Genomic DNA, 22,303 nt, shown 5'->3' with positions numbered 1-22,303 from the left:
CAAAGCCTGGGAGGAGGGATGGAGCCTGACATTTCTGAGCGGACTCCATTTAAACCGTAAATAACTGAATAAAAGAGCATGTTTTTCGTTGTTGTTCTTAGAGCATCTCCAGGCACTCAGATGTACTTTGCAGGACACGGGTGGAGTCAGATGAGAGACTAGGTTTGAAGTCCAGACAAATCTTAATTTTGCTCCAGATTCAACTAGAAAATATTTGTGGGGGGGAGGGGGGAGGGGGGTGTTCAATTTAACCTCCTGAAGCTCTGCTTCTTCATTTGTAAACAGGAAATAATCACCCCTATCTTCCCAATCTGTTGTGAGGATTGGTAACTACTGGTTGCAGTCAAATCAGTAAAGGTCAACGGGTTATCATTACGAAACACCTTTCGGTGACAGAAATTCCTGGTTCAAATCCCAGGCCTGCCATGTCCCAGGCCTGCAGTCTTGATCCCGTTACTTCAACCTCTGTCCCTCTGTTTTCTGACCTCTGAAAAGGAGCTTCATAAGAGCTACCTTTGGAGATTACTTTAAGAATTAAAGAAAACCGTTTGTCAAGCTTCAGATGAAGGGCTTCCCTGGCGGCACAGTGGTAAGACTCCGCCTGCCAGCGCAGGAGACACGGGAGGTCCGGGTTCCAGGCCTGGGTCGGGAGGACCCCCTGGGTGGGAAATGGCCACCCCTCCAGTACCTTGCCTGGGGAATCCCACGGACAGAGGAGCCTGGCGGGCTACAGTCCACGGGGTCGCAGAGAGTCAGACACGACTGAGCAGGCGAGGTGCAGACAAAGAGCGGGCGTGAACGAAAGACTCCCTCCAGGAGGGGAGACCTCTCCAAAACTGGGAGGGCGGGCCTGGATTTCTATCTACACAAGGTTTCCAATCCACTCGCCTCCTTGCCCACCGTAGGCTCATCACAAACAGTGCTGCCCTGGGCTCAGACACCTCATCACTGCGGTAAATACCATCCCAACGTTCATTTTCCATATGTGGCAGGCAAGCTGCTCTCCCCAAAATGCGGACAACTCACGTTCAGGCAGCAGTGAGGTCCCCTGGCTGTGTCCACGCAGTGACTAGCATCTGGTTCTAAGTCAGTTGTAATAAATAACGTTTGGCTCTGCGCTCCCACTTAGAGAAGACCGGTCCCGCTGTGAATCGTGTCTCTGGCGGTGTGGACTTTAAGCTGTCCTGGTTGTTCATGGTGGTGTTTGCCAGCATCTAGACCTCTTTCAAACAGTTTAAGTGCCTTTTTGGAGTATATGAATGTGGCTCAATAAAAATGGGTACAGAAAAATTGCTTCCTTTCTCTCCTCTATGACCATGCACCAAAAGCAGCCCTACATGAGAATTATCAAATGTTAGATACATAATAAATACATAAAAGCACAAAATTATCATTAACACTGAAACCAGCAGGGGTATCTTCCCTTTCCATTGTCAGGATTTGCTCCTGATCTTTGCCACCCTTTTAATTTATCTCTTGAAAGGATGATAACAGCCGGACAGGTTTTCAGTCCTTATCATTTTTCAGGATATAGCTTTACTGAGCAATGTGTCTTTAGAAGAGTCTAGTTAGTTCCACTGACAGCAATAAATACTGGCTGGAAAACAGGCTTCGAAATCACACAGACCTAAGTCCAAATGCTGCTCTGCTACTTACTAACTGACCTTGATGTTCTTAACCAGTCCCAGCCTCTGTTTTCTCATTAATAAACAGGGACAATGAGATCCATAGTCAGGAATTAATGTAAAAGGGCGTCCCTGCTGCTCAGTGGTAAAGAGTCCACCTACTGATGCGGGAGACGCAGGTTCGATCCCTGGGTCAGGAAGACACCCTGGAGAAGGAGATGGCCACCCACTCCAGTGTTCTTGCCTGGGAACTCCCATGGACAGAGGGGCCTGGCAGGCTACAGTCCACAGGGCTGCAAAAGAGTCAAACACGACTGAGCGACTAAACACATCAATGTTAAGTGCAGAGCTTATAGTGAGCACTACGTAAAACGGTAGGCGTTGTGGCTGCTTTCTACTCTCATCTTCTTAATATCCACATCAAATGTTTTGAAACGCTATTTTATCCTTTTTTTATAAAAGGGGAAAACTTCTCTTGGCTTCACACCTGCATTGACAGCTGACTTCTTTTCAGCATATGTTTGATGCCTGGATTAAAGAGCCCCTCTCTACTTAGTTATTGAAGTTTCCAGTAGAAAGGAATAACCCGTTTTCTAAGATCCAATGATTACTTACTTTTAACACATAAGCATAATTTTATGCATGTATTTTTTAATTTATTCTACACATTATTCAACAGCACTTTAAAGATACCATATTGTATGCAATGCAATAAAATCATAAAAGAAAATCATTTTTTTAAGACTACATTTTACTGAGCACTTACTGTAAGCCAGAAACCATTTGTAAAAGATACTCTCTTCATCCTGATTTTGCAGATATGGAAACTTAAGTAGAAAAAGGGTAAGTCATTTCCCCTAATGTCACCCAACTAATAAATAGAAATGTCAAACAATTAACAAAAATGGCAAAGGAAAATGGAGAGACATTATGAAGAGAAGTTAATGGATACAGACTGTTCCCTTCAGAGGTTGTCCAGATGGTTGATTGGGCCACAAAACTGACTCTGAGCTCCCTAGCAGTGAAAGCAAAAGTGGAAGCTTGATCCACTCTGAGACTGGCCTTTTCCATGAAGAAAATCTATACCAGTATTTACGAATAAGCCACACCTTTCCTGATACCTACTGTCTAGAAGAAATCCCTTACATGATTCTGTGATAAAGTACAGAAAAGGTAATAGGAGGTTCCCGTAATTTTGTTGCTGTTGTTCAGTCGCTAAGTTGTGTCTGCCTTTTCGCGACCCCATGGACTGTAGCACACCAAGCTTCACTGCCCTTCACTGGCTTTCAGAGTTTGCTTAGACTCATGTCCGTTCAGTTGGTGATGCCATCCAATCATCTCATAATGAACCAAATATTTAAAACTGAAACCGTTTCTTTCTGTTAAAAAAAAAACTCAACCATTCCTTTCTGCAAAAAAAATGTGTTTTGCTTAACACTGGGCTCCATCTCTTTTTAATAATTATTCAATCCAAGCTTTGTCAAAGCATCATACTGTGAAGAGATTCGTGTTAAAAAGCATCTTGTGGGGAGGGAGAGGAGCCTGCCTCTCTCTGCCTTATCATTTTTATTTAGACTGACGTACCTTTGGTTATAATTAGGGATAACTGTACGGCAGTTAAGACTTCATAATCCCATCATTAGTTGTCAAGAGACTTTCAGAGGGCAAACCCTCATGCCACTTCTTTCATTTCCGCTTCTTAACTACTTGGGTAGCCTGAAGTTGAGGCGTGTGCTTTAAGGAAAAGCTTTTCTGCTGCCATGGAAATCTTTCAAGCTGACATACAACCCAGGGCCAGATGACACTCAGTGACAGGGCCCCCGCCACCCCCGAGGGCCCCCAAGTCCCCCGCCTGACGCCTCTGCTGCTGGTGGTCTCCTAGATGTCACCTTGTATCTGCCAGTTTCCTTAACAGCCATCTTGCAAATCATGGTGAAGATATTTCAAACCATTCCAAGGGCTGCCCATTAAGTAGACCAAAAGGGAACTTATTTTTAAAAATTATTTCTAATTTTCCCATTCCATCAGACACTGGGAGTTGGTGATATAGGACAGAGGTCAACTTAGATGTTTGCCCTGACACTGATTTAAAAAACAAAACACGGAAAAGTCTCCTCCAGCTTTAAGGCTGTGGACAGTTGACAGCCTGGTTTGTCATCATGCATTCTAGACACACGGTTGATTTATCACAAGTTGTGCTTCAAAAGAGGAAGTTCAAAAGTTGAGATTTTCCAGTGTGTCGATTATGACCTGCATGTTGTCTGCATTTAGATGTCCCAAGGAGGAGACTACCATGATCAATAATAGTACCATGATCAATAATAGTATCATGATCAATAACAGTATTGTCTCCTTTTCTTCAAGGATCTAATCAAGCCCCTTCAACAAACAAATTTTTTCAAAAAGTGTTGTCTCATGGGCACAGATTCAACATCAGGAATGGTTAGTTTCTTGGTTAAAGATAAAGGCTCTGAGATACCAAACATACACATTTCTATTGAATATTGGAATATCCAATTCCACTTATTACCATGTCACCTTATATAAGTGACGTCAATTATTTAAACCAATTTTTTTCCTCTGTAATACTGGATACCCCATTGGGTAATTTAAATAGTTAATGAAAATAATACATAAGTGGTGGGCCTAAAATTAACAGTCATAACCAACTCAGCAGTAAAGAATCTGCCTGCCAATGAGAGAGATGGGGGAGAACGTGGGTTCAACCCCTGGGTCGGGAAGATCCCTGGAGAAGGAAATGGCAGCCTCTCCAGATTTCCCTTGCCTGGGAAATCCCATGGACCACGGAGCCTGGTGAGGAGCCTGGTGGGGTCACAAAAGGGTCAGACACGACTGAGTGACTGAACAATGCAAAAAGGCATTCTCGCCATTCAGAAGCTCAGGCCCTTCCTCATATCTCTAGCTCCTTTTGTGACCTCTCTTTCTCAGCAACCACTCTGGGTCTCTGTTTTCCATGGCTGGAAAACTGTGTGGAAGAAAGATATCAATAAAAGGCAAGACTACATCAGATGGCATTTTTAAAATATTACCCACCTACACACATGAAGCTGTGTCTGGCGTATAAAATGTGGTTAATACATTTGAGCAATTCTTTTATTCATTCAGACTTGAAATTGGTCCACCAAAGTTTAAGGGTTTCTGCACACAGTCTTCTCTTAGGAAAAATTAGATGAAGCACTAATGATGAAATTCACCAATGTAGGTAAGCCAATTTGGATTTTCAAACTGTAAAATCAATTTGAAAAAAAAGAAATAGTAACTGCTATTACTATAAAAAAAAATAGTAACTGATCCTTGGATTACATAGTTAAAATCACTTGTCTCCATTTCTACCTGGCTTCCTTGTCAGTCTTTTTTAATAAAACATTTCACATATCTTTAGCGTTTATATCTCAGTCTCTTTTTTTTTTCATTTTCAATCAAATAGTTTTAAGAAGCCCTGAATTAGGAGTCAGGCATCCTAACCCCATCATTTAATCCCCATGGGAGCAAATTATTTAAACTCTTTATCTTTGTGGCTACTAATATCTAGCCTATATATTTCAGCAGAGAATATATTTACAACCGTGCTTTGAAAAATGTAAATTGCTTCAAACTGGGGCTTCCCAGGTGGTGCAGTGGTAAAAGAATCCACCTGCAATGCAGGAGACCCAAGAGACAAGGGTTTAATCCCTGGGTCGGGAAGATCCCCTGGAGAAGGAAATGGCAGCCCACTCCAGTATTCTTGCCTAGAATATCCCATGGACAGAGGAGCCTGTCGGGCTACAGTCCATAGGGTCCCAAAGAGTCAGACATAACTAAGCAACTAACCACACACACAAATTGCTTCAAAATAGCAGAATAAATCATTCTTTGAAGTTGAAAGCACCAAACAGGTGGCAAATCCTCTTGATGTCCATTTATGTTTCCTTAAGCTAATTTTTTAGTCGGTTCTCTTTTTTTCTTTACTTGCTCTCTTTCATAGAATTCGAGAAGAAGGGTTCTAGGTAAATCATATTGTTTTTCCATTGTATTGTTTTAGTGTAAATATTTTAAATTTTCTTTTTCATGTTTGAAGAGATAGAGCAAATTATTGCCTCTCAAAATTCATTTGCTCAACAAATATTATCAAGTACTTACCATGTGCCGGACATCAGCTAACAGGCTTGAGGTACGGATGTATGCAATGCACACAGCCCCCACCTTCCTAAGGTTTATAAGCCAGAGTAGGAGGTGGACACATATATGTAAATTAAAATTTGCATATATTAAAATTAAAATTTGCATATATGATAAAGTAGGTTAAAAAAGTAGGTAACGGACATGGTCCCGGAAGGACAACATAAAAGGTACAATATTATAACGAAGGAACCGCAGCAAGTTCAGTGGGTAGGAGGAAACTTCTCTGAGGAAATGACATTTAAACAAAGACTTCAAGGATGAGAAGGTGCTAGCCAAACAAAGACTAAGAAGACAGCATTCTAGGTGGAGGGAAGAACGAATGGAAAGACAAGGAGGTACGTTTCAGATACCGTCAGAAGGCTAGAGTTGCGGCTTCACTGGCGACTCGGTGGTAAAGAATCTGCCTGCCAATTCAGGAGACACAGACTCCATCCCTGATCTGGGAAGATCCCACATGCCTCGAAGCAACTAAGCTCCTGCATCCAGCTGTAGAGCCCGGACACACGATTAACGAGCCCACATCCTGCAGCCGCCGAAGCCGCATGCCCCAGAGCCCGGGCTCCCCTGCGGGAGGAGGCATGCAGTCAGAGCCGGTGCACCGCAAAGCTGAGAGCAGAGGGCAGCCCCCGCTCACCGCAGCGAGAGAAAGCCCACACAGCAACGAAGACCCGCACAGCCGAAAATAAATACATAAACAAGGAAACTACTGAAAAACGAGAGGCCAGTACTCTCGGCACACACCACTAAGGCGTACAGACCCAGGGGAGGCGGGAGAGGGGGCAGAACAGATCAGGCCGAAAGTCTTAGACAGACGAGGTTTTCCCTAAGTGCCGCAGAGGACACGGAAGGGAAGTGAGCTGGGAGGAACGAGGAGGGACCGCCTCAGTTTCATCTCAGTTTTCACCAGCTCACTCTACTCGCTCATGGGAGATGACCCACAGGACACAGAGTGGACGATAGAAGCCAGTGAGAAGGGCCCCAGTCATCAGGGAAAGGCGCACAGGCTCGAACGGGAAGCGGGGTGAAATGGACATCAACATTGGCGAGGCAGGTTATGACGAGCTGCCGAGGATGGCCCCACTTTCCAGCAGGAACAACTGAGCAGTTTGTGGTTCCATTTCCCATGAAGAGAGCAGTTGGAGAGGAAACAGGATCGGGGTGGGGAAAAGTGACCTTTCAGGCACCTGTGAGTTATTCACGCAGAGACGTCCAGATGCCAGTTGTACAATGGATTGAGGTTCTAAGCTCAAATGATAGAATTATTTTCCACTGGGTCAGATGTTCTGAATCAGTGATAATGTTGCCTCCCTCCAAAGGGACATTTGGCAAAATCTAGAGATATCTGGGGTCGTTACAACTCGAGGGTGAGTGGGATGCACCCGAAACCTGGTGGGCAAGAGCCAGGGATGCTGCTGACAGCCCTCCAGTGTCCAGGACAGTCCCCAACAAGGAGCTACCTGGCCCCAAACATAAACGGTGCCAAAGAGGAGTGATCCCAACCTCCAGAGTCTTCAAACATGGTGCACGATGAAGGTCATTACTCCCTTGGGAGAATCTGTCCTGCCCCCGCAAGATGTCTGGCGTTCTTGGTCCCTAACCATGAAGCGCTCAGGGTAGCAACCCCAAAACACCCTTTTCGGATAATAATGCAACTCTGAGAAGAACAGGGGGTTTCCCTGGTGGCTCTGATGGCAAAGAATCCACCTGCAAAGCGGGAGACCTGGGTTCAGTCCCTGGGTTGGGAGGATCCCCTGAAGGAGGGCCTGGCAACCCACTCCAGTGTTCTTGTCTGGAGAATCCCCATGGACAGAGGAGCCTGGTGGGCTGCAGTTCATGGGGTCGCAAAGAGTTGGATGTGACTGATCGACTAAGCACAGCACAGAGAAGAACAGTACAGAGTAGAGAAAAAAGAAGGCAGGAGGCTCCCAGCAAGGGTACAGAGAAAAGGCAGAGCCAGCCAGAGTGACTTGCCACGGGGTGCAGGATTCTGGTGTGGCCGAAGTACAGCATATGTAATTCTACACATCCGCTGATGGCTGTGTGCTAATACAAAAATAATTGCATCTTCTCGCCTGGCTCTCCCTCACAAACTACTTAATGAACACTGCCAGTGACTTTTTTGATATGTAATTACAATTTTTATTTATTTATGGTTTATTTTTATAGTATTAGCTGAACATATTAAGGCGAAAAACTCATGCAGCAGCAAAACTTGGCCTCAACTACCATTTGAAACGGAGGAGGAAATGGCAGCCCACTCCAGTGTTCTTGCCCGGAGAATTCCATGGACAGAGGAGCCTGGTGGGCTACAGTCCATGGGGTCGCAAAGAGCCAGATGCCACTGAAGCAACTTAGCACCCAAGCATCGTTTGAAAGGCAACCAAGAGTATCTGCTTCTTTCTTCTTCACTCATTCTACACAATTTTTTCAGAACAGAAAAAAAAAGTAACAGCACACATTCTCATCCCCTTTCTCTTTGTTTTCTAGTTTTAATTTTCTGCCAGGTCTCATCTTTAGACCTAGAGGGAAAAAGAGGTTTCTCTTCTTTAAAGATAGGAAATTCTTTTTAAAAAAAAAAAAAAAAGAGTATCTTGTCCCAAACAGGCCCACAATTCAGGTCTCCTTTTTATCATTCTCTTGTAGTATAGAAAACCAACCTTCTGAAAGAATTCTTTTCCATCAGTTGTGGTGGGATATGAGATCTTTCAGATAGAAATAGCATCATAGTCAGGTTTTAATAGAAGACACTCATATCTGGAATTTAACTGAATAACTGTACAGACACTCTTGGGGAAATGCCTGTAAATTATTAATAATGCTGGTGTTTCACATTTTGAGACATTACCAACTGATCACAGGCGAGATAAGAGGCAGCGTTTACGAGACCAGAGAAATCTGAATTTGGATACGCTTTCTCCTACGACCAGCCAGGTGGCTGCAGGCCAGTGGTTTTGCGTCTCTAAACCCCCGTTTCCTAGGCTGCAAAGTGTAGACATTAGTATCTCCTGCCTTGCAGCACCATGAAGTTGGCACGAGGTAAGGCACGGAGCTCGGAGGGGGAGCACAGACTAGACACGCAGAAAGTGTCAAGTTGCCAGGACAGCTGGGTCCTTTCGTGCTGAGGCCCCCAAAGCCAAGAAACCTGAGCAAAGAGTTACAGAAAGTCAATAATGAGCTCAGAACTGAGATCTTAGGAACTAAACAACTTCATTTGTTTCCACACAAGAGTCTGTCATGAAAGTGTTTTCCAGAAAATGACACTCACGTACACTTGTGAGTGTTTTACAGGGAAGAGAAGGGTTATCAGACGAATGTGGGAAGCCCTAGGTTAAAGAGAGGTATATTATGCTGGATTGGGTTGGGCTTTAATTGCAGGACTTCTCAGAGCCTTTAATACATTAATGTGTACTGTGAATTCCCAAGAAGGTGACTGTACTAAAAAAAAAATTTTTTTTTTCCTTTCTACCTGCTCCCCTTCCCAGAACAAATTTTGACCCAAGAGAAATCCAGCCAGAGAAGTTTGGGGGTTGATCAGATCTGGAGCTGGTCCAAGGAAGTGATAGATGGAATAAGGTTCTCTAAAACTGGTATCACATTAGCATCAAGGCCAGGGAGGAGAAACCAAGGACCACAGACAGACTGTGTATGAAGCCGCCTCCTCGCCGCAGACGTCCTGTCTCACGGTATAAGGCGTTCACTCTTTAGGAAAGGCAGGTTTAGCCCTCCTCTCTCCTTCCTCTCTCTTCCACTTTCTCCTCTGCCTTCTCCTCACTGTACCTGCTGTAGAGCACATGGTGTTCCAGTAGCTCACTCGTGTCCGGCTCTTTGAGGCCCCATGGACTGTAGCCAGCCAGGCTCCTCTGTCCATGGAATTTTCCAGGCAAGACTACTGGAGGGGCTGCCACTTCCTACTCCAAGGGATCTCCCTGACCCAGGGATCGAAGCTGTGTCTCTTGTGTCTCCCGCACTGGCAGGCGGATTCTCCGCCACTAGCACCGCCTGGGAAGCCCCATGCCGTGGCAGCTTCTAGCCTCTACTTTCTTCTTCTTTGACTCATCTGTCTTCCTCCAACCATGCGACCATCCTCCTTCACGTTTCCAGACCTGCCAGGAGCAAGTGGGTTCCAGACCAAAGACTGCTGGGACCCTTCGTATCTGCAATACAAACGGTGACAGAGGGAAGTGATTCCTTCCCCTGACGGTGGTGCCTGAGTGAGCATAGAAGCTTCTGAGTGGGACTGCCTCAATTTAAAGCCACCCACTGCTTTGCATTAGTTATGGGACAAGTCACTAACCTCTTTGAGACTTTTCCTCTCTCATTTTTAAAACAAAGTTGTTTGAAGGGTTAATGGTAGTGGATGCAAAGCGTCTGGCATCTGGTAGGTATATGATACTGGTCGCCAGTATTGCAGTCTGATGCTTTTTTACCGAGGAATCTTTTATAAAGTCTATTATGATTATTTTGCACTCAATTTCTCTGCACACATCAAACGCCATTCAATTTTCAACTTGTCTTTGTTGTTCTACTAGAAACTTGGATATTTTCCTTTTCCAAAAGACAAATTAAATATAGGTCCTCGGTATTTTTTCCTCATTAAAATGAGCACAACCACTAAATAATGTGTAACCAAGGAATGCCGCCCAGATTGGACTGATGGAAATTATATGCATTCCTACAGCCATCCAAGCAAAGGAGAAAAGGAAAGATACAAGCATCTGAATGCAGAGTTCCAAAGAATAGCAAGAAGAGATAAGAAAGCCTTCCTCAGCGATCAATGCAAAGAAATAGAGGAAAACAACAGAATGGGAAAGACTAGAGATCTCTTCAAGAAAATTAGACACCAAGAGAACATTTCATGCAAAGATGGGCTCAATAAAGAACAGAAATGGTCTGGACCTAACAGAAGCAGAAGATATTAAGAAGAGGTGGCAAGAATACACAGAAGAACTCTACAAAAAAGATCTTCACGACCAAGATAATCACAATAGTATGATCATTCACCTAGAGCCAGACATCCTGGAATGTGAAGTCAAGTGGGCCTTAGAAAGCATCATTATGAACAAAGCTAGTGGAGGAGATGGAATTCCACTTGAGTGATTTCAAATCCTGAAAGATGATGCTGTGAAAGTGCTGCACTCAATATGCCAGCAAATGTGGAAAACTCAGCAGTGGCCACAGGACTGGAAAAGGTCAGTTTTCATTCCAATCCCAAAGAAAGGCAATGCCAAAGAATGCTCCAACTATCGCACAATTGCATTCATCTCACATGCTAGTAAAGTAACACTCAAAATTCTCCAAGCCAGACTTCAGCAATACGTGAACTATGAACTTCCTGATGTTCAAGCTGGTTTTAGAAAAGGCAGAGGAACCAGAGATCAAACTGCCAACATCCGCTGGATCATGGAAAAAGCAAGAGAGTTGCAGAAAAACATCTATTTCTGCTTTATTGACTATGCCAAAGCCTTTGACTGTGTGGATCACAATAAACTGTGGAAAATTCTGAGAGAGATGGGAATACCAGACCACCTGACCTGCCTCTTGAGAAATCTGTATGCAGGTCAGGAAGCAACAGTTAGAACTGGACATGGAACAACAGACTGGTTCCAAATAGGAAAAGGAGTACGTCAAGGCTGTATATTGTCACCCTGCTTATTTAACTTATATGCAGAGTTCATCATGAGAAACGCTGGACTGCAAGAAGCACAAGCTGGAATCAAGATTGCTGGGAGAAATATCAATAACCTCAGATATGCAGATGACACCACCCTTATGGCAGAAAGTGAAGAGGAACTAAAAAGCCTCTTGAGGAAAGTGAAAGAGGAGAGTGAAAAAGTTGGCTTAAAGCTCAACATTCAGAAAACGAAGGTCATGGCATCCGGTCCCATTACTTCATGGGAAATAAATGGGGAAACAGTGGAAACAGTGTCAGACTTTATTTTTTTGGGCTCCAAAATCACTGCAGATGGTGACTGCAGCCATGAAATTAAAAGACGCTTACTCCTTGGAAGAAAAGTTATGATCAACCTAGATAGTATATTCAAAAGCAGAGACATTACTTTGCCGATTAAGGTCCGTCTAGTCAAGGCTCTGGTTTTTCCTGTGGTCATGTATGGATGTGAGAGTTGGACTGTGAAGAAGGCTGAGCGCCGAAGAATTGATGCTTTTGAACTGTGGTGTTGGAGAAGACTCTTGAGAGTCCCTTGGACTGCAAGGAGATCCAACCAGTCCATTCTGAAGGAGATCAGCCCTGGGTGTTCTTTGGAAGGAATGATGCTGAAGCTGAAACTCCAGTATTTTGACCACCTCATGAGAAGAGTTGACTCATTGGAAAAGACTCTGATGCTGGGAGGGATTGGGGGCAGGAGGAGAAGGGGACGACAGAGGATGAGATGGCTGGATGGCATCACTGACTCAATGGACATGAGTGTGAGTGAACTCTGGGAGTTGGTGATGGACAGGGAGGCCTGGTGTGCTGCGATTCATGGGGTCACAAAGAGTCGGACGCGACTGAGCGACTGAACTGACTGAACTGACAGCCATCCAAAGAGAACATATCTGGAAAAAAATTCAGCCCGTTAAATACTTTAAAGCACTTTCCCACCACATACACACAAAAAATGTTGCTATCTTTTGACTCGGAAACTTAAGTCTATTAAGGTATCTGAACGTATTGAATGGTTTTAAACACAAAGATGTTCATCACAGTTAACATTATTGAATAAAAGTGGAAGCGAATTAAATGTATACCATTGCAAGATGGTTTAGTAAGCTTGGATGATATAGGTGACAGAATTCATCCCACTGTTCACAATGACCTTCCTAGTGAAAAGATAGGGAAACTTTACACAGTGGGCCCTGACAGCTATGCAAACCTGAAGAAAACGTGTGGGAAAAGAAAACCCTAAAGGGGGTACTGCAGGGAGTAAATAGGGGCTCTGTCCTGATGGGGAGACCACAGGCTAATTTTTTAAATGCTTCACAATAGAAAAACCTTCCTTTTTCTTTTTTACTTTTAATTGTGGTAAGAAAAAAAAAAACATAACATTTACCATCTTAACAATTGTTCAGTGTAAGGTTTAGTGGCTTTGAGTACATTCCATTCACGTTGTTATGCAACCATCACCATCATCCATCTCCAGGATGTTCCCCTCTTGCAAAGGTTGCCCCTGACAGCCACGATTCTGCTTTATGTTTCTCTGAGTTTGACTTCTCTAGGTACCTTATACAAGTGAAGTATTTTACCATTTTATGACTGATTTATTTTCACTTAGCATAATGTCTTCAAGATTCATCCATACTGAAGAATGTGCCAGAATTTCCTTCCTTTTGAAGGCTAAATAATATTCCATTGTGTGGATGTACCATTTTGCTTATCCATTCATCCTATGATGGACATTTGGGTTGCTTCCACCTTTTGGTGATGACCAATAATGCTGCTGCAAACAGGTGTTCACATATGTCTTCCATACATTATATTTTAAAGAATTTTTTCCCCTAAGTTAGTTCTTGCTTTCTATGTCTCATTCACTGATACCATACTAGACTTAACTAAGACCCTATGCAGAACATTAATATCAGTGAAAGAGGTGAGCGATTTGACCATCCGGGCTGCTCCTCAGAAAATAATGTACCTTTTCTGTTGTTCTGGTTCCCATTACAGGACAAATGCCTTAGTTCCAACTCTCCAGCCTGGATTTCCTTCACACCGGGCCTTGCCCTGCACCAGCCCGCTCTCCTGACAGCAATTCCTCTCGACGCTCTGCTCTAAGAAGACTGCCAAAAAAAAAAAAAATCACCCCGGCCATTTCTCTTCATCCGCACTAACAATTTGGTAATGAAGTATTGATTTCCACTTCCCTGCTTATGGACAATATTAGATTTTCATTGATAAACTGCAACGGGGCTGCCTCGTCTCCATGGTCCCCTTTCCGCTGTCACAAGAAAACAAAGTGCCGCTGAAGAAAAAGAAGGACTGAGAACACTGATGTGCTTATTTTGTCCGTTTGTACCACTTGACAGCAAAGGGCGGGGGAGGACGAGTCTTCAGAGTTCGATGTCCAAGTGGGCTGCCCTTAATGTAGACGCCTGGAAGCCTATTTTCCATGGTAATGTCCATTTCCTATTTATAACCCCTCCGGGAACGTTTGTCTAAAGGAAATGTTTCTGTTCAGTGCAACAATTACAGTTGCACCTGGATTGCCCAGTCCTGCCCTTGCACTTGGGAGCCATTAATCACCACAAAGTGGAAGAATTATTAAGTTAAACCAGAGTTTGAGCCAAGAAAGCCTCTGAACAATGTTCATCTTCTGGGAAAGTTGTTCACATAGCCAGGCTTAACCGTGTTGCTGCCAGTGACTTTTCCCCATGCAGTAGTGGGCATCTTTATTAGCATTATCTTTATTGGTTAAAAAACATACAGTTTTGAGCATGCACCACCTCATATGAGATCTGCAAATCGGGACAATTGGGGGAATTGGGGAAATGCAGAATCAGAAAAAAATAAGAAGATGAGATCACTGCAGGGTAGAAAGTTCAGCAGCAGCCTTCTGTGGTAATTTTTTTCTCCAGGATCTGTTGTTTACCGGCTTGGAAACCCAGCTCAGCTGCAGAAGCAACAGAAAGCATGAAATAGGGTGTCCATCTTAAATGTGTTCCTGCAACTTTTTTCATTAAAACTTTGAGGGCCCAATTTTAATTTGTGGAATATTCCCGTTAATAATGAGATCTAATTAAGACATCCATTAAAAGCCCGTTAAAGTTAATTTAACGTAAAAATTCCAATAGAACTGTATTAGATTTTCTCCATTAAATTAACGTTATGGATTTTTAACGGATGTCTTAATTATACGTTATTATTAACGGGAATACTGTATTACACAGATTAAAATCAGGTCCTAAGTCAACTTGGAAAAGCTAAGAGCATGCTTTACTATTAAAACCTTTGTATATCTAGTGCACTGTTTGGAAATGCAGAGATAGATCTGTTTAGTTGTGCATTTTCGATACAACTGAAAGCAACCTATAATAGATAAATCTGTTATTGCATTTAAACAATGAATTTCCTCATTCTCAAAGGACAAATAAGTCTAGATTGTGTTGTAAACTGCCACTCAGCTATAGGTGAAATATTTAAACTATTCTAGGCAGAGCACTAGGAACTAGGTGATTCTGAAACAAGAGTCACTTTTGTTGGTGCTTTAATTACCAAGGAAATCTCTGTCAAATCTTTTAACACCAACGAAATGAAGCCCAATATCTCCAGATATATCCTCTGTGCCATTTCTCATGGCACTTGCCTGCTGGAATTGTTTTGGGAATTTTGACATGATCCCTACATTCAACATTGGGATTAAAAAAAAAAAAAAAAAACTTCTTATTTACCTCCTAGAGGAAGTGTTGCCCTTATGCCACATATAATAGCAAATTGCTTTTTTTATGGCATGCATAACCTAGATGGGAAAAAATATGGCGCTTCGGGGAAGGAGGGAAAAAGTAAATGAAGTTCCAGGAATGTCATTCTGAAGTAATGAGGCATGGACAGAAAATATACCCCTCACATCATCGGATTGAGATGGCAGTCGAAATAGCTTCATTGAAGTGTCAGCACTCATCCATCAATCAATCACCCACAAGGAAAAATAGCAACAGTACAACGGGGCGGCTTTTATGGGATTTACTCATGGGCATAGGGAATAGCGGCTCAAATGCAGTTCTGACATGAAAAGCAAGGTGCTGATATTATTTTTTATGATGGGAGGATCATAAAGTGAATTGAGAACAGTGAGGTCTGTCTTTGCTTAACCTATTCAACCAGAAATGAATGGCGCTCAACTGGAAAGGAACAGTCTTCGGATGGGTTAAGATTGAAGGGTGGACTCTACTGAGCACTGTCCTTCGACAACAAAATTCTATTAAAGAGAATCAATGCATTAGCACTGGGGTTCTTGAAGCTGTTAAAAATTGCCTGCTCCAACCCAGGGTTATTAGATAAACTGATATAATTCAGATTCTGTCTAAACCGTCCCAAAGCAGATTCTTGAGCTCTTTCTCCAACTTGGGGAAAACAATGCGATTCTCAACTCCATGGAAATTGTTTCCCTTCTAAGAAAGAAATAAATCATCTGCTTCAACACATCATCTATACAGTTTTGTTAGCGCAATTTCTGTGGAGGGGTGGGTGGGAGGCAAGAGACAAAAATATTTATAAATTTGGTAAGACTCATGAGTCGTTGCTTGGTAACCATAAATGTCACTGCTGAGGGACAGCTGCCAATGCTCTCCTTAGGAAACAAGATCTGGGCTCTTTTTGTGAGATCCACACAGAGCTCAGTATATTCCTAGAGACCAGACCTGTCTTCATTTGGCAAGCTCTGGAAAGCTTCTAGAAACTTCCTTCTGGAGGGGAAAAAAACAACAAGAACTCAGGAGAATGTTTTTATCTGCTTTCATACCATTCTCTTCCTCTCTCTGTAAATAAATAAAGTGCTGATAAACTGGAACATTCGATGGACAGAAAAATGATGGGCAAATATCATGCAAACTACACCTAAGGACCTCCATTCTGTCCCCAGCCCTTGGTATCAGTGAGGGCAAGAGACCACTGTTCCTTCCCTTCCCTTCCTCTAGCTAAGACCACCCACAGGCTGTAAACCGAAACGTCTACTGAAAAAGTCGCTTATATGACTACTTCAGTTTTAGGCATTTGGCCCCATTTTGTACTTCAACAAATTCACCAAACGTACAGCATGTAACAAGACACCTGGAGCAGAAGACGGAAGAGGCAACGCTGTTTATTCAGCAAATTGACTAACAAATGTTAGCGGGCGTCTGCTGGGACTTCCCTGAGAGTCCAGTAGTTAAGACTCTTCGCTCCCAACTCGGGTTTGGTCCCTAGTCAGGGAATTAAGAACTTGTATGCTGGATGGTGCAGCTAAAAAAAATTTTTAATGATATTATCAGGCATTTATTGTATGCACAACACTCTCCTAGGTGCTATGGGATATAAGGAGAACAATTCCCACAACATTCTGGTCCTCCGGTGTTTACAGCAGCACCTAAAGGTGGTTAATACCAGATACCTGGATGAGGAGCTAAATTAGGGTCCAACTCCCCTCATGCTATTTGCATTTTATACCTGTTTTTCAAAAATAATAATCTTTCCGAATAGGAAATTCGCCTTCTGAGAAGTATACAGAGAGGAAATAGTTTAAAAATAGGTCATGGCCTAAAAGCAGACTATAATCATAGAATAAATTGAATAGTCCAGACAGTCCCCACAGAATCTAAGGTCATAACTGGATTTCTTAAACCTCACCCCCAAAATGTGCCTGCTCGGTTGTTGGAGTCTTTCATAATTAATGTCACAGACACGAGCCACTGAATTGAGTGGAAATGCTGAGAACAAACAAATGAAATGACATTTGGGGGCGGCGTTTAGATAACTCTGACTAAGCAGTGAGGAGGTGTGTGTGAGTGTGCGTGCACACATGTGTGTGTCCATGAATATATTTTACTTTCACTGCAATTTTCCAGGGCCTATGGACAGGGCCACAGTAAGACCCTACAGTTTTCTGAAACTTCTCACAGTAAATCCAAAGATTACAAGGCCTTAAAGGTGCTTGCATCCTGCGTCTTTCCCATCTGTCATTCCCTAGGTTATGTGACTGCTTTCAAATCTTTTTCACCGGGTTTCATTTTCCAAGTTTGTTAAATATTTTTTGTTAAAAAAAAAAAACATAAAAAATGTCACTTGCATATTATCTTCTGTTCTCTGCAACAGGAATCGAAGCGTGAATGCTGAAATAATAATAATAAGGAAATATATTGAAGGCTTCAAACGCACAAATATACACATACAGTTCTAAAGAACAAAAAAGCGGTATCTATTTTGAACATGCATTTGGCAAAAAAAAAAAAAAATCACAAGTGAACTTTCCGTTTATTTTTTCCCCCTGTGAGATGTTAAAATGCTAATTTCATTTTCTCCCTTCCTATATGTGGCACTTTCTCAAAATAACCACAAAACACTTTTAGACAAAGATTGAGCAGGAGAAAGAGACCCAGATCTCCATCCCCACAGACAGAGAGACATGTTTCCATTGTAGGGAAGCATTAAACATTTTGAAACTTGTGAATCATCTTTAGAATTTCTATGGGGGAATTTTACCTCTTCATCCAAAGTAAAAGCCACTTATCTCCTTTGGTTTCCTGTGACAGATTCGGAAGCAGACGCAGATACACAATTTCCAGGCTCTAGTTAATCTTCTTCCAATACTTCACGAACAATGGGCTAACAGGCGTGGGTGTTTCTCCAAAATTATTCATGCACAAGGCAGCCCAAAGCTTCAGGGAAAACTAGAAATGTTTTATGGATTAGAAGAGGACTGTTTTAAAATGCTAGTACCAGGTGGAACGTTATTTCTGCAACAGAACTTTGTCCATTTCCATTGGAAAGATATATTCCAAGTAAAATGGCTCCTGCAAGGAAAGGCACCCTGATCTGACACCTCTCAGCGCACAAATGATTTTACCAATAGCCATATGATGATCATTCAGGCCTTTAAAAAAAAAAGCAACCTGATTGAAAAAAAAAAAATTAAATACTCACAGCCCTTCTACAATGTTTATTTGCTTAAGACTGCTTTTGGAAGTACAAATAATAATTCTTCTGTGAGAACCCCAGGAGAAGTTGAAAAATTCTAACAAATGGATTACTTAAAAAAAATTTTTTTTTAAATAGAAAATCCTACCACTCCCTTCAACCCCTCAAGAAAATGAGTTTCAATGCATTTACTAAATCTTGGACCTGAAACCTACGTTTGTATCTTAGTCCCCAGGCAAAGGCTTATATTTACAGAACTTGAGCAATCATACGATTGTATCTCAAATATGAAGACTTTGTACAGCAATGTATTCACTTTCTAAATGACCCAGATAACATTCAGGAATTATAATTGTGTACGTATATTTTGTTTTAAATACACTAAGCTCAACCAATCTGCGGAGAAGATGTAAAAACTATTTTCATTCTGCGTGGAGATCAACGCAACAGAAACATTCCAGTTTTGCAGTATAATGTTTTGGCTTATAATACATCAGATGCTAGAATGTGCACTCAAGTCAGAAAAAGCTGACATACGCCACCATTCTTGTTTGGCTCAGGGCTCTTAAATGTCATAATATCAGGAGATACAACCTACTTTTTGGTCTCTGATATGCTGTTGTCTTTCTAATCCCTTCTGACTTTGACTCCTAACAGCCAGGCACCATCGGCGTAAATCAGAAACTTCCAAACACCTTAAAAATCAAGAGCGTAGTTGATCATACACAACCTTCGTACTGGTCAACCAGTTCTTACTCTGCAGAGCGCGCGTAGGTTTTTAAGAAATTTGGCATCAACCATGTTTGTGTTATGTATTTATCCCCTCATGCTACTTCTAGACTTTTTTTTTCTTTTGGAATTGGCAGGAGGGGAGGTAGGGCATAGTGAGTTGGGAGAATTCAACCTTGCTATGAAGGAAAGTGTTTGCCAGCGAAGAAAGGCAAACATGTTTTTTATATTAGGAAAACAGACTAGTCATTTTCAAAGAAAAATGACGGCGAGCATACCTGTAGAATGTTCCAAGCAAACGCACTAATTTTCTATAACCTGCATGCTGTATATACTACATTTGCCTGTATACTAGGAGGAAAATCCAGGCTGTTTCCCTCGTGTAAAATGCAGCTCGGGTGGCTGAGAACAGCAGCCTTCCGCACATTTTTATACTGTACATATTTGTATATACTAACTATATCGCCATGTATGAACACAGATTTTGTTATATTTGCTTGTTTCTGTTTCCTACCAAACTGGCCCACAATGGGGATTCTTTTGTATAGAAAAAAAAAATTATGCTTGTAATTTTTTTTCCTGATCATTCTCTTTCAATAGCTTACGAAAGAATTAGATCTGAGTTTACAAAGAAACGATTAAGAACCAAGTTTGTCTGTCTGCATGAGTCCATCCAGTTGCTGGATTTAAGGAGGAATCAATGTCCTAATTCAGGGTTTTCCTTTAAAGGCATGCTTTACCCCTTGGGAAAACTGCAAACTCATCCATGTAAGAATTATCCTGTCTGTATTTTATCTAATAGTGCCTGAACATTTTTTTAATGTCTTCTTAGAGGAAGAATTCATAATTGTCAAAATTTGAAACATTAGCTTAATTTAGTTTTTATGACCTCGCAATTCTTTTCCTTATTTATTCGGTTGCTGTTGTAATGGGGCCCCAGGCCATTCCTGACATCGGCGTGTTCTTCTTCTGCATTAAGGATGTTTTTAAAATTACAGAAATTATTGAGCCAACAGGCTGTTTTAATCAAAACCATGTTTCACTTGTTTTCTGATGATTATAAATTGTCCTTGCAATGAAAAAAAATCTTTTTTCTGCTAGGAAAATTATACCACCCTGTGGCCAAACAGATTCATCACAGAGAGGCATCCAAGCCTTCATCTCTGGGATCTGGAAAGTTCTTTCCCTGGCTGACCTCGCTTTCCTTTAAGGCTCCTGATCATCCCAAATGCTAGTGCTCAAGGCAGTCACTATTTGCAATTTTCCAAAGGCTCAGCTGCATTGTCACTGCCTAAAGACACACTGTCCCCCCAGAAATGATGGCTTTCCAGCTTGGGGAAAAAGAAAAAAAAAAAAAACAGGGATTTTCAGGAAAGGTGCTCCTCCTTTTGTCCCCGGGGCGCCAGCCTCCTGTCCTTCCTCCTAATTCTAAACAATTTGGTCTCGATACCCCATATAACTCAGATCAGCCAAAAGAAACACCTGGAGCAGCCCCCGGCTGAATGACTTGGTTTGGGCACACTCGAGATGTACGTGTGTGACGCTCTAGCAATGAAATAATCTCTAAAAGGAGAGGGGTTTTAAAAAGTATGATTTTACCGCTAGGAACATCTTCTGACGGTGGAGGTGAAAATTACATCAAAGAAGCCATTATTTTTTACCTCTCAAGAGTTTTTTTTTTAAGGAAAAATCATTCCACTTTGAGAACTGTAATTAAAGCCCTATATAATAGATACTACTTTTAGCTATTGTGAAAAAATAACAACACCCTCACCAAGGTTTATACGGAGCCCCTCATTTCCATCAGAAAGGTTTCTATACGTGCGTTATTTACATTCTTAAGCATGATAACTCTTTCCTTTGTGTCAAAAAAAAAAAGTCTTTGTCTCACCCACTCAGGAGTTATTGGAAATAGACTGTCCCCATCTGAAACCTTACCATAATTTGCATCAGGAAGTTCAACTGCCGACATTAAGGACCTGGGTGTGTTCAATTATGATTTTGCTGGAGGCTGTCCCTCATTTGAATGCTGCAGACATTGAACCACCTTTTGGAAATCGGGCTGATACAGTATAACTCAGACAGGCCTCCCAACACCATTAGCTTTGCAAATGGCTTCATTTCCGTCAACCACGACTTCTGCTTTGGCTAATTGAAAAACGAAAATTAAAGGAGAGAAGAAGAAAAAAAAAAACACAGATGCACTTAAAACATGAAAAGAATTATTTATATGATAAAAATATATTTAGATTTTCAAAGCACAAGACTGAATAGAAGTGCTCTTTTTATGCTTTCTGAAGATGTTACTGTTAAATGTCTTTCTACATCAGGCTTAATAAATCTGTAATGACATTTGATGGATTGATTTCTGCCTATGTGTGTTTTTTTAAGGTGGCAAGAGAGGAGAGGGGAAGGAGGGCGTGGGGAGGCGCGCTGAGCCTCAGGGAGGCCACACCAGGAGATTATTGGTGGGCTTCTCTGTTGCTCAGACCCACTGACCCACTTCTAGCATCTCCCCTTGTCTCCAGCACATTATTTTCTTCATTGTTTTTTTTTTAACGAATGCCAGCCGCCTTGCTTAGTTCCTGGGCTGCCTTTGCAGACTCTCAGATCCAGTCAGCTTGTGCCTGAGTAATTTACGGTGGAATCTCAGCAGAGGCAGTGGGCAGCCGTCTCTCAAATTCAAGGATGCACCAGAGCGGACAGACATGATGGAGAGACCCCGGCTCCTCCCCCTTGGAGCCATGGCCCTGCTGTGCAGTTTCCCTGTCTGCTCTCCTCCGTTTCCTTTAATGCCCAGGGGAACGAGACCACGTTTCACACCCAAGCTGCCCAGGCAGAGGCCGACGCCCCACCAACAACGACTGCTGCGCAGCCGCTCTCGTCTGCCACGTGGCGGGGCTGCAGGAGACCCGTGCTCGTCCAATGATGACATTCCACCTCGTTGTCGTGGTCCCATGTCTGAGCCAAGAAACACGAGAGGCCAGGCTAGAGAAAGCAAGGCTGCGGAAAGGAGAGGCAGCAAAGGCAGAGGGCTGGGCTCAAGGAGTCCCTAACCTCCAGGGTCGACTGCCTCATGAGCTGAGGTGGAGCTGATGTAATGATAATGGAAACATGCATGGTAAGTGTGATGTGCTGGAATCATCCCGAAACCATCCACCCTCTC

At 42.5% G+C, this 22,303-nt stretch overlaps 1 protein-coding gene across 2 annotated transcripts in view; it reads left to right on the top strand.

Moving 5' to 3' along the window:
• TSHZ2 (teashirt zinc finger homeobox 2) overlaps nucleotides 1–21,498 on the top strand; it is a 488,293-nt gene extending 466,795 nt beyond the window's left edge. For both annotated transcript variants that reach the window (XM_040248106.1, XM_040248104.1), the window contains exon 3: nucleotides 13,468–21,498. In XM_040248106.1, the coding sequence (XP_040104040.1) occupies nucleotides 13,468–13,469 (2 nt within the window). In that variant the 3' untranslated portion in view covers nucleotides 13,470–21,498. The remainder of the gene's footprint in view (nucleotides 1–13,467) is intronic.
• The last annotated feature ends 805 nt before the right edge of the window (nucleotides 21,499–22,303 follow it).

The sequence above is a fragment of the Oryx dammah genome, unplaced genomic scaffold (genome assembly GCF_014754425.2).
Source record: "Oryx dammah isolate SB20612 unplaced genomic scaffold, SCBI_Odam_1.1 HiC_scaffold_10, whole genome shotgun sequence".
Classification (NCBI taxonomy): Eukaryota; Metazoa; Chordata; class Mammalia; order Artiodactyla; family Bovidae; genus Oryx; species Oryx dammah.
This window is presented reverse-complemented; position numbering and strand designations above follow the sequence as displayed.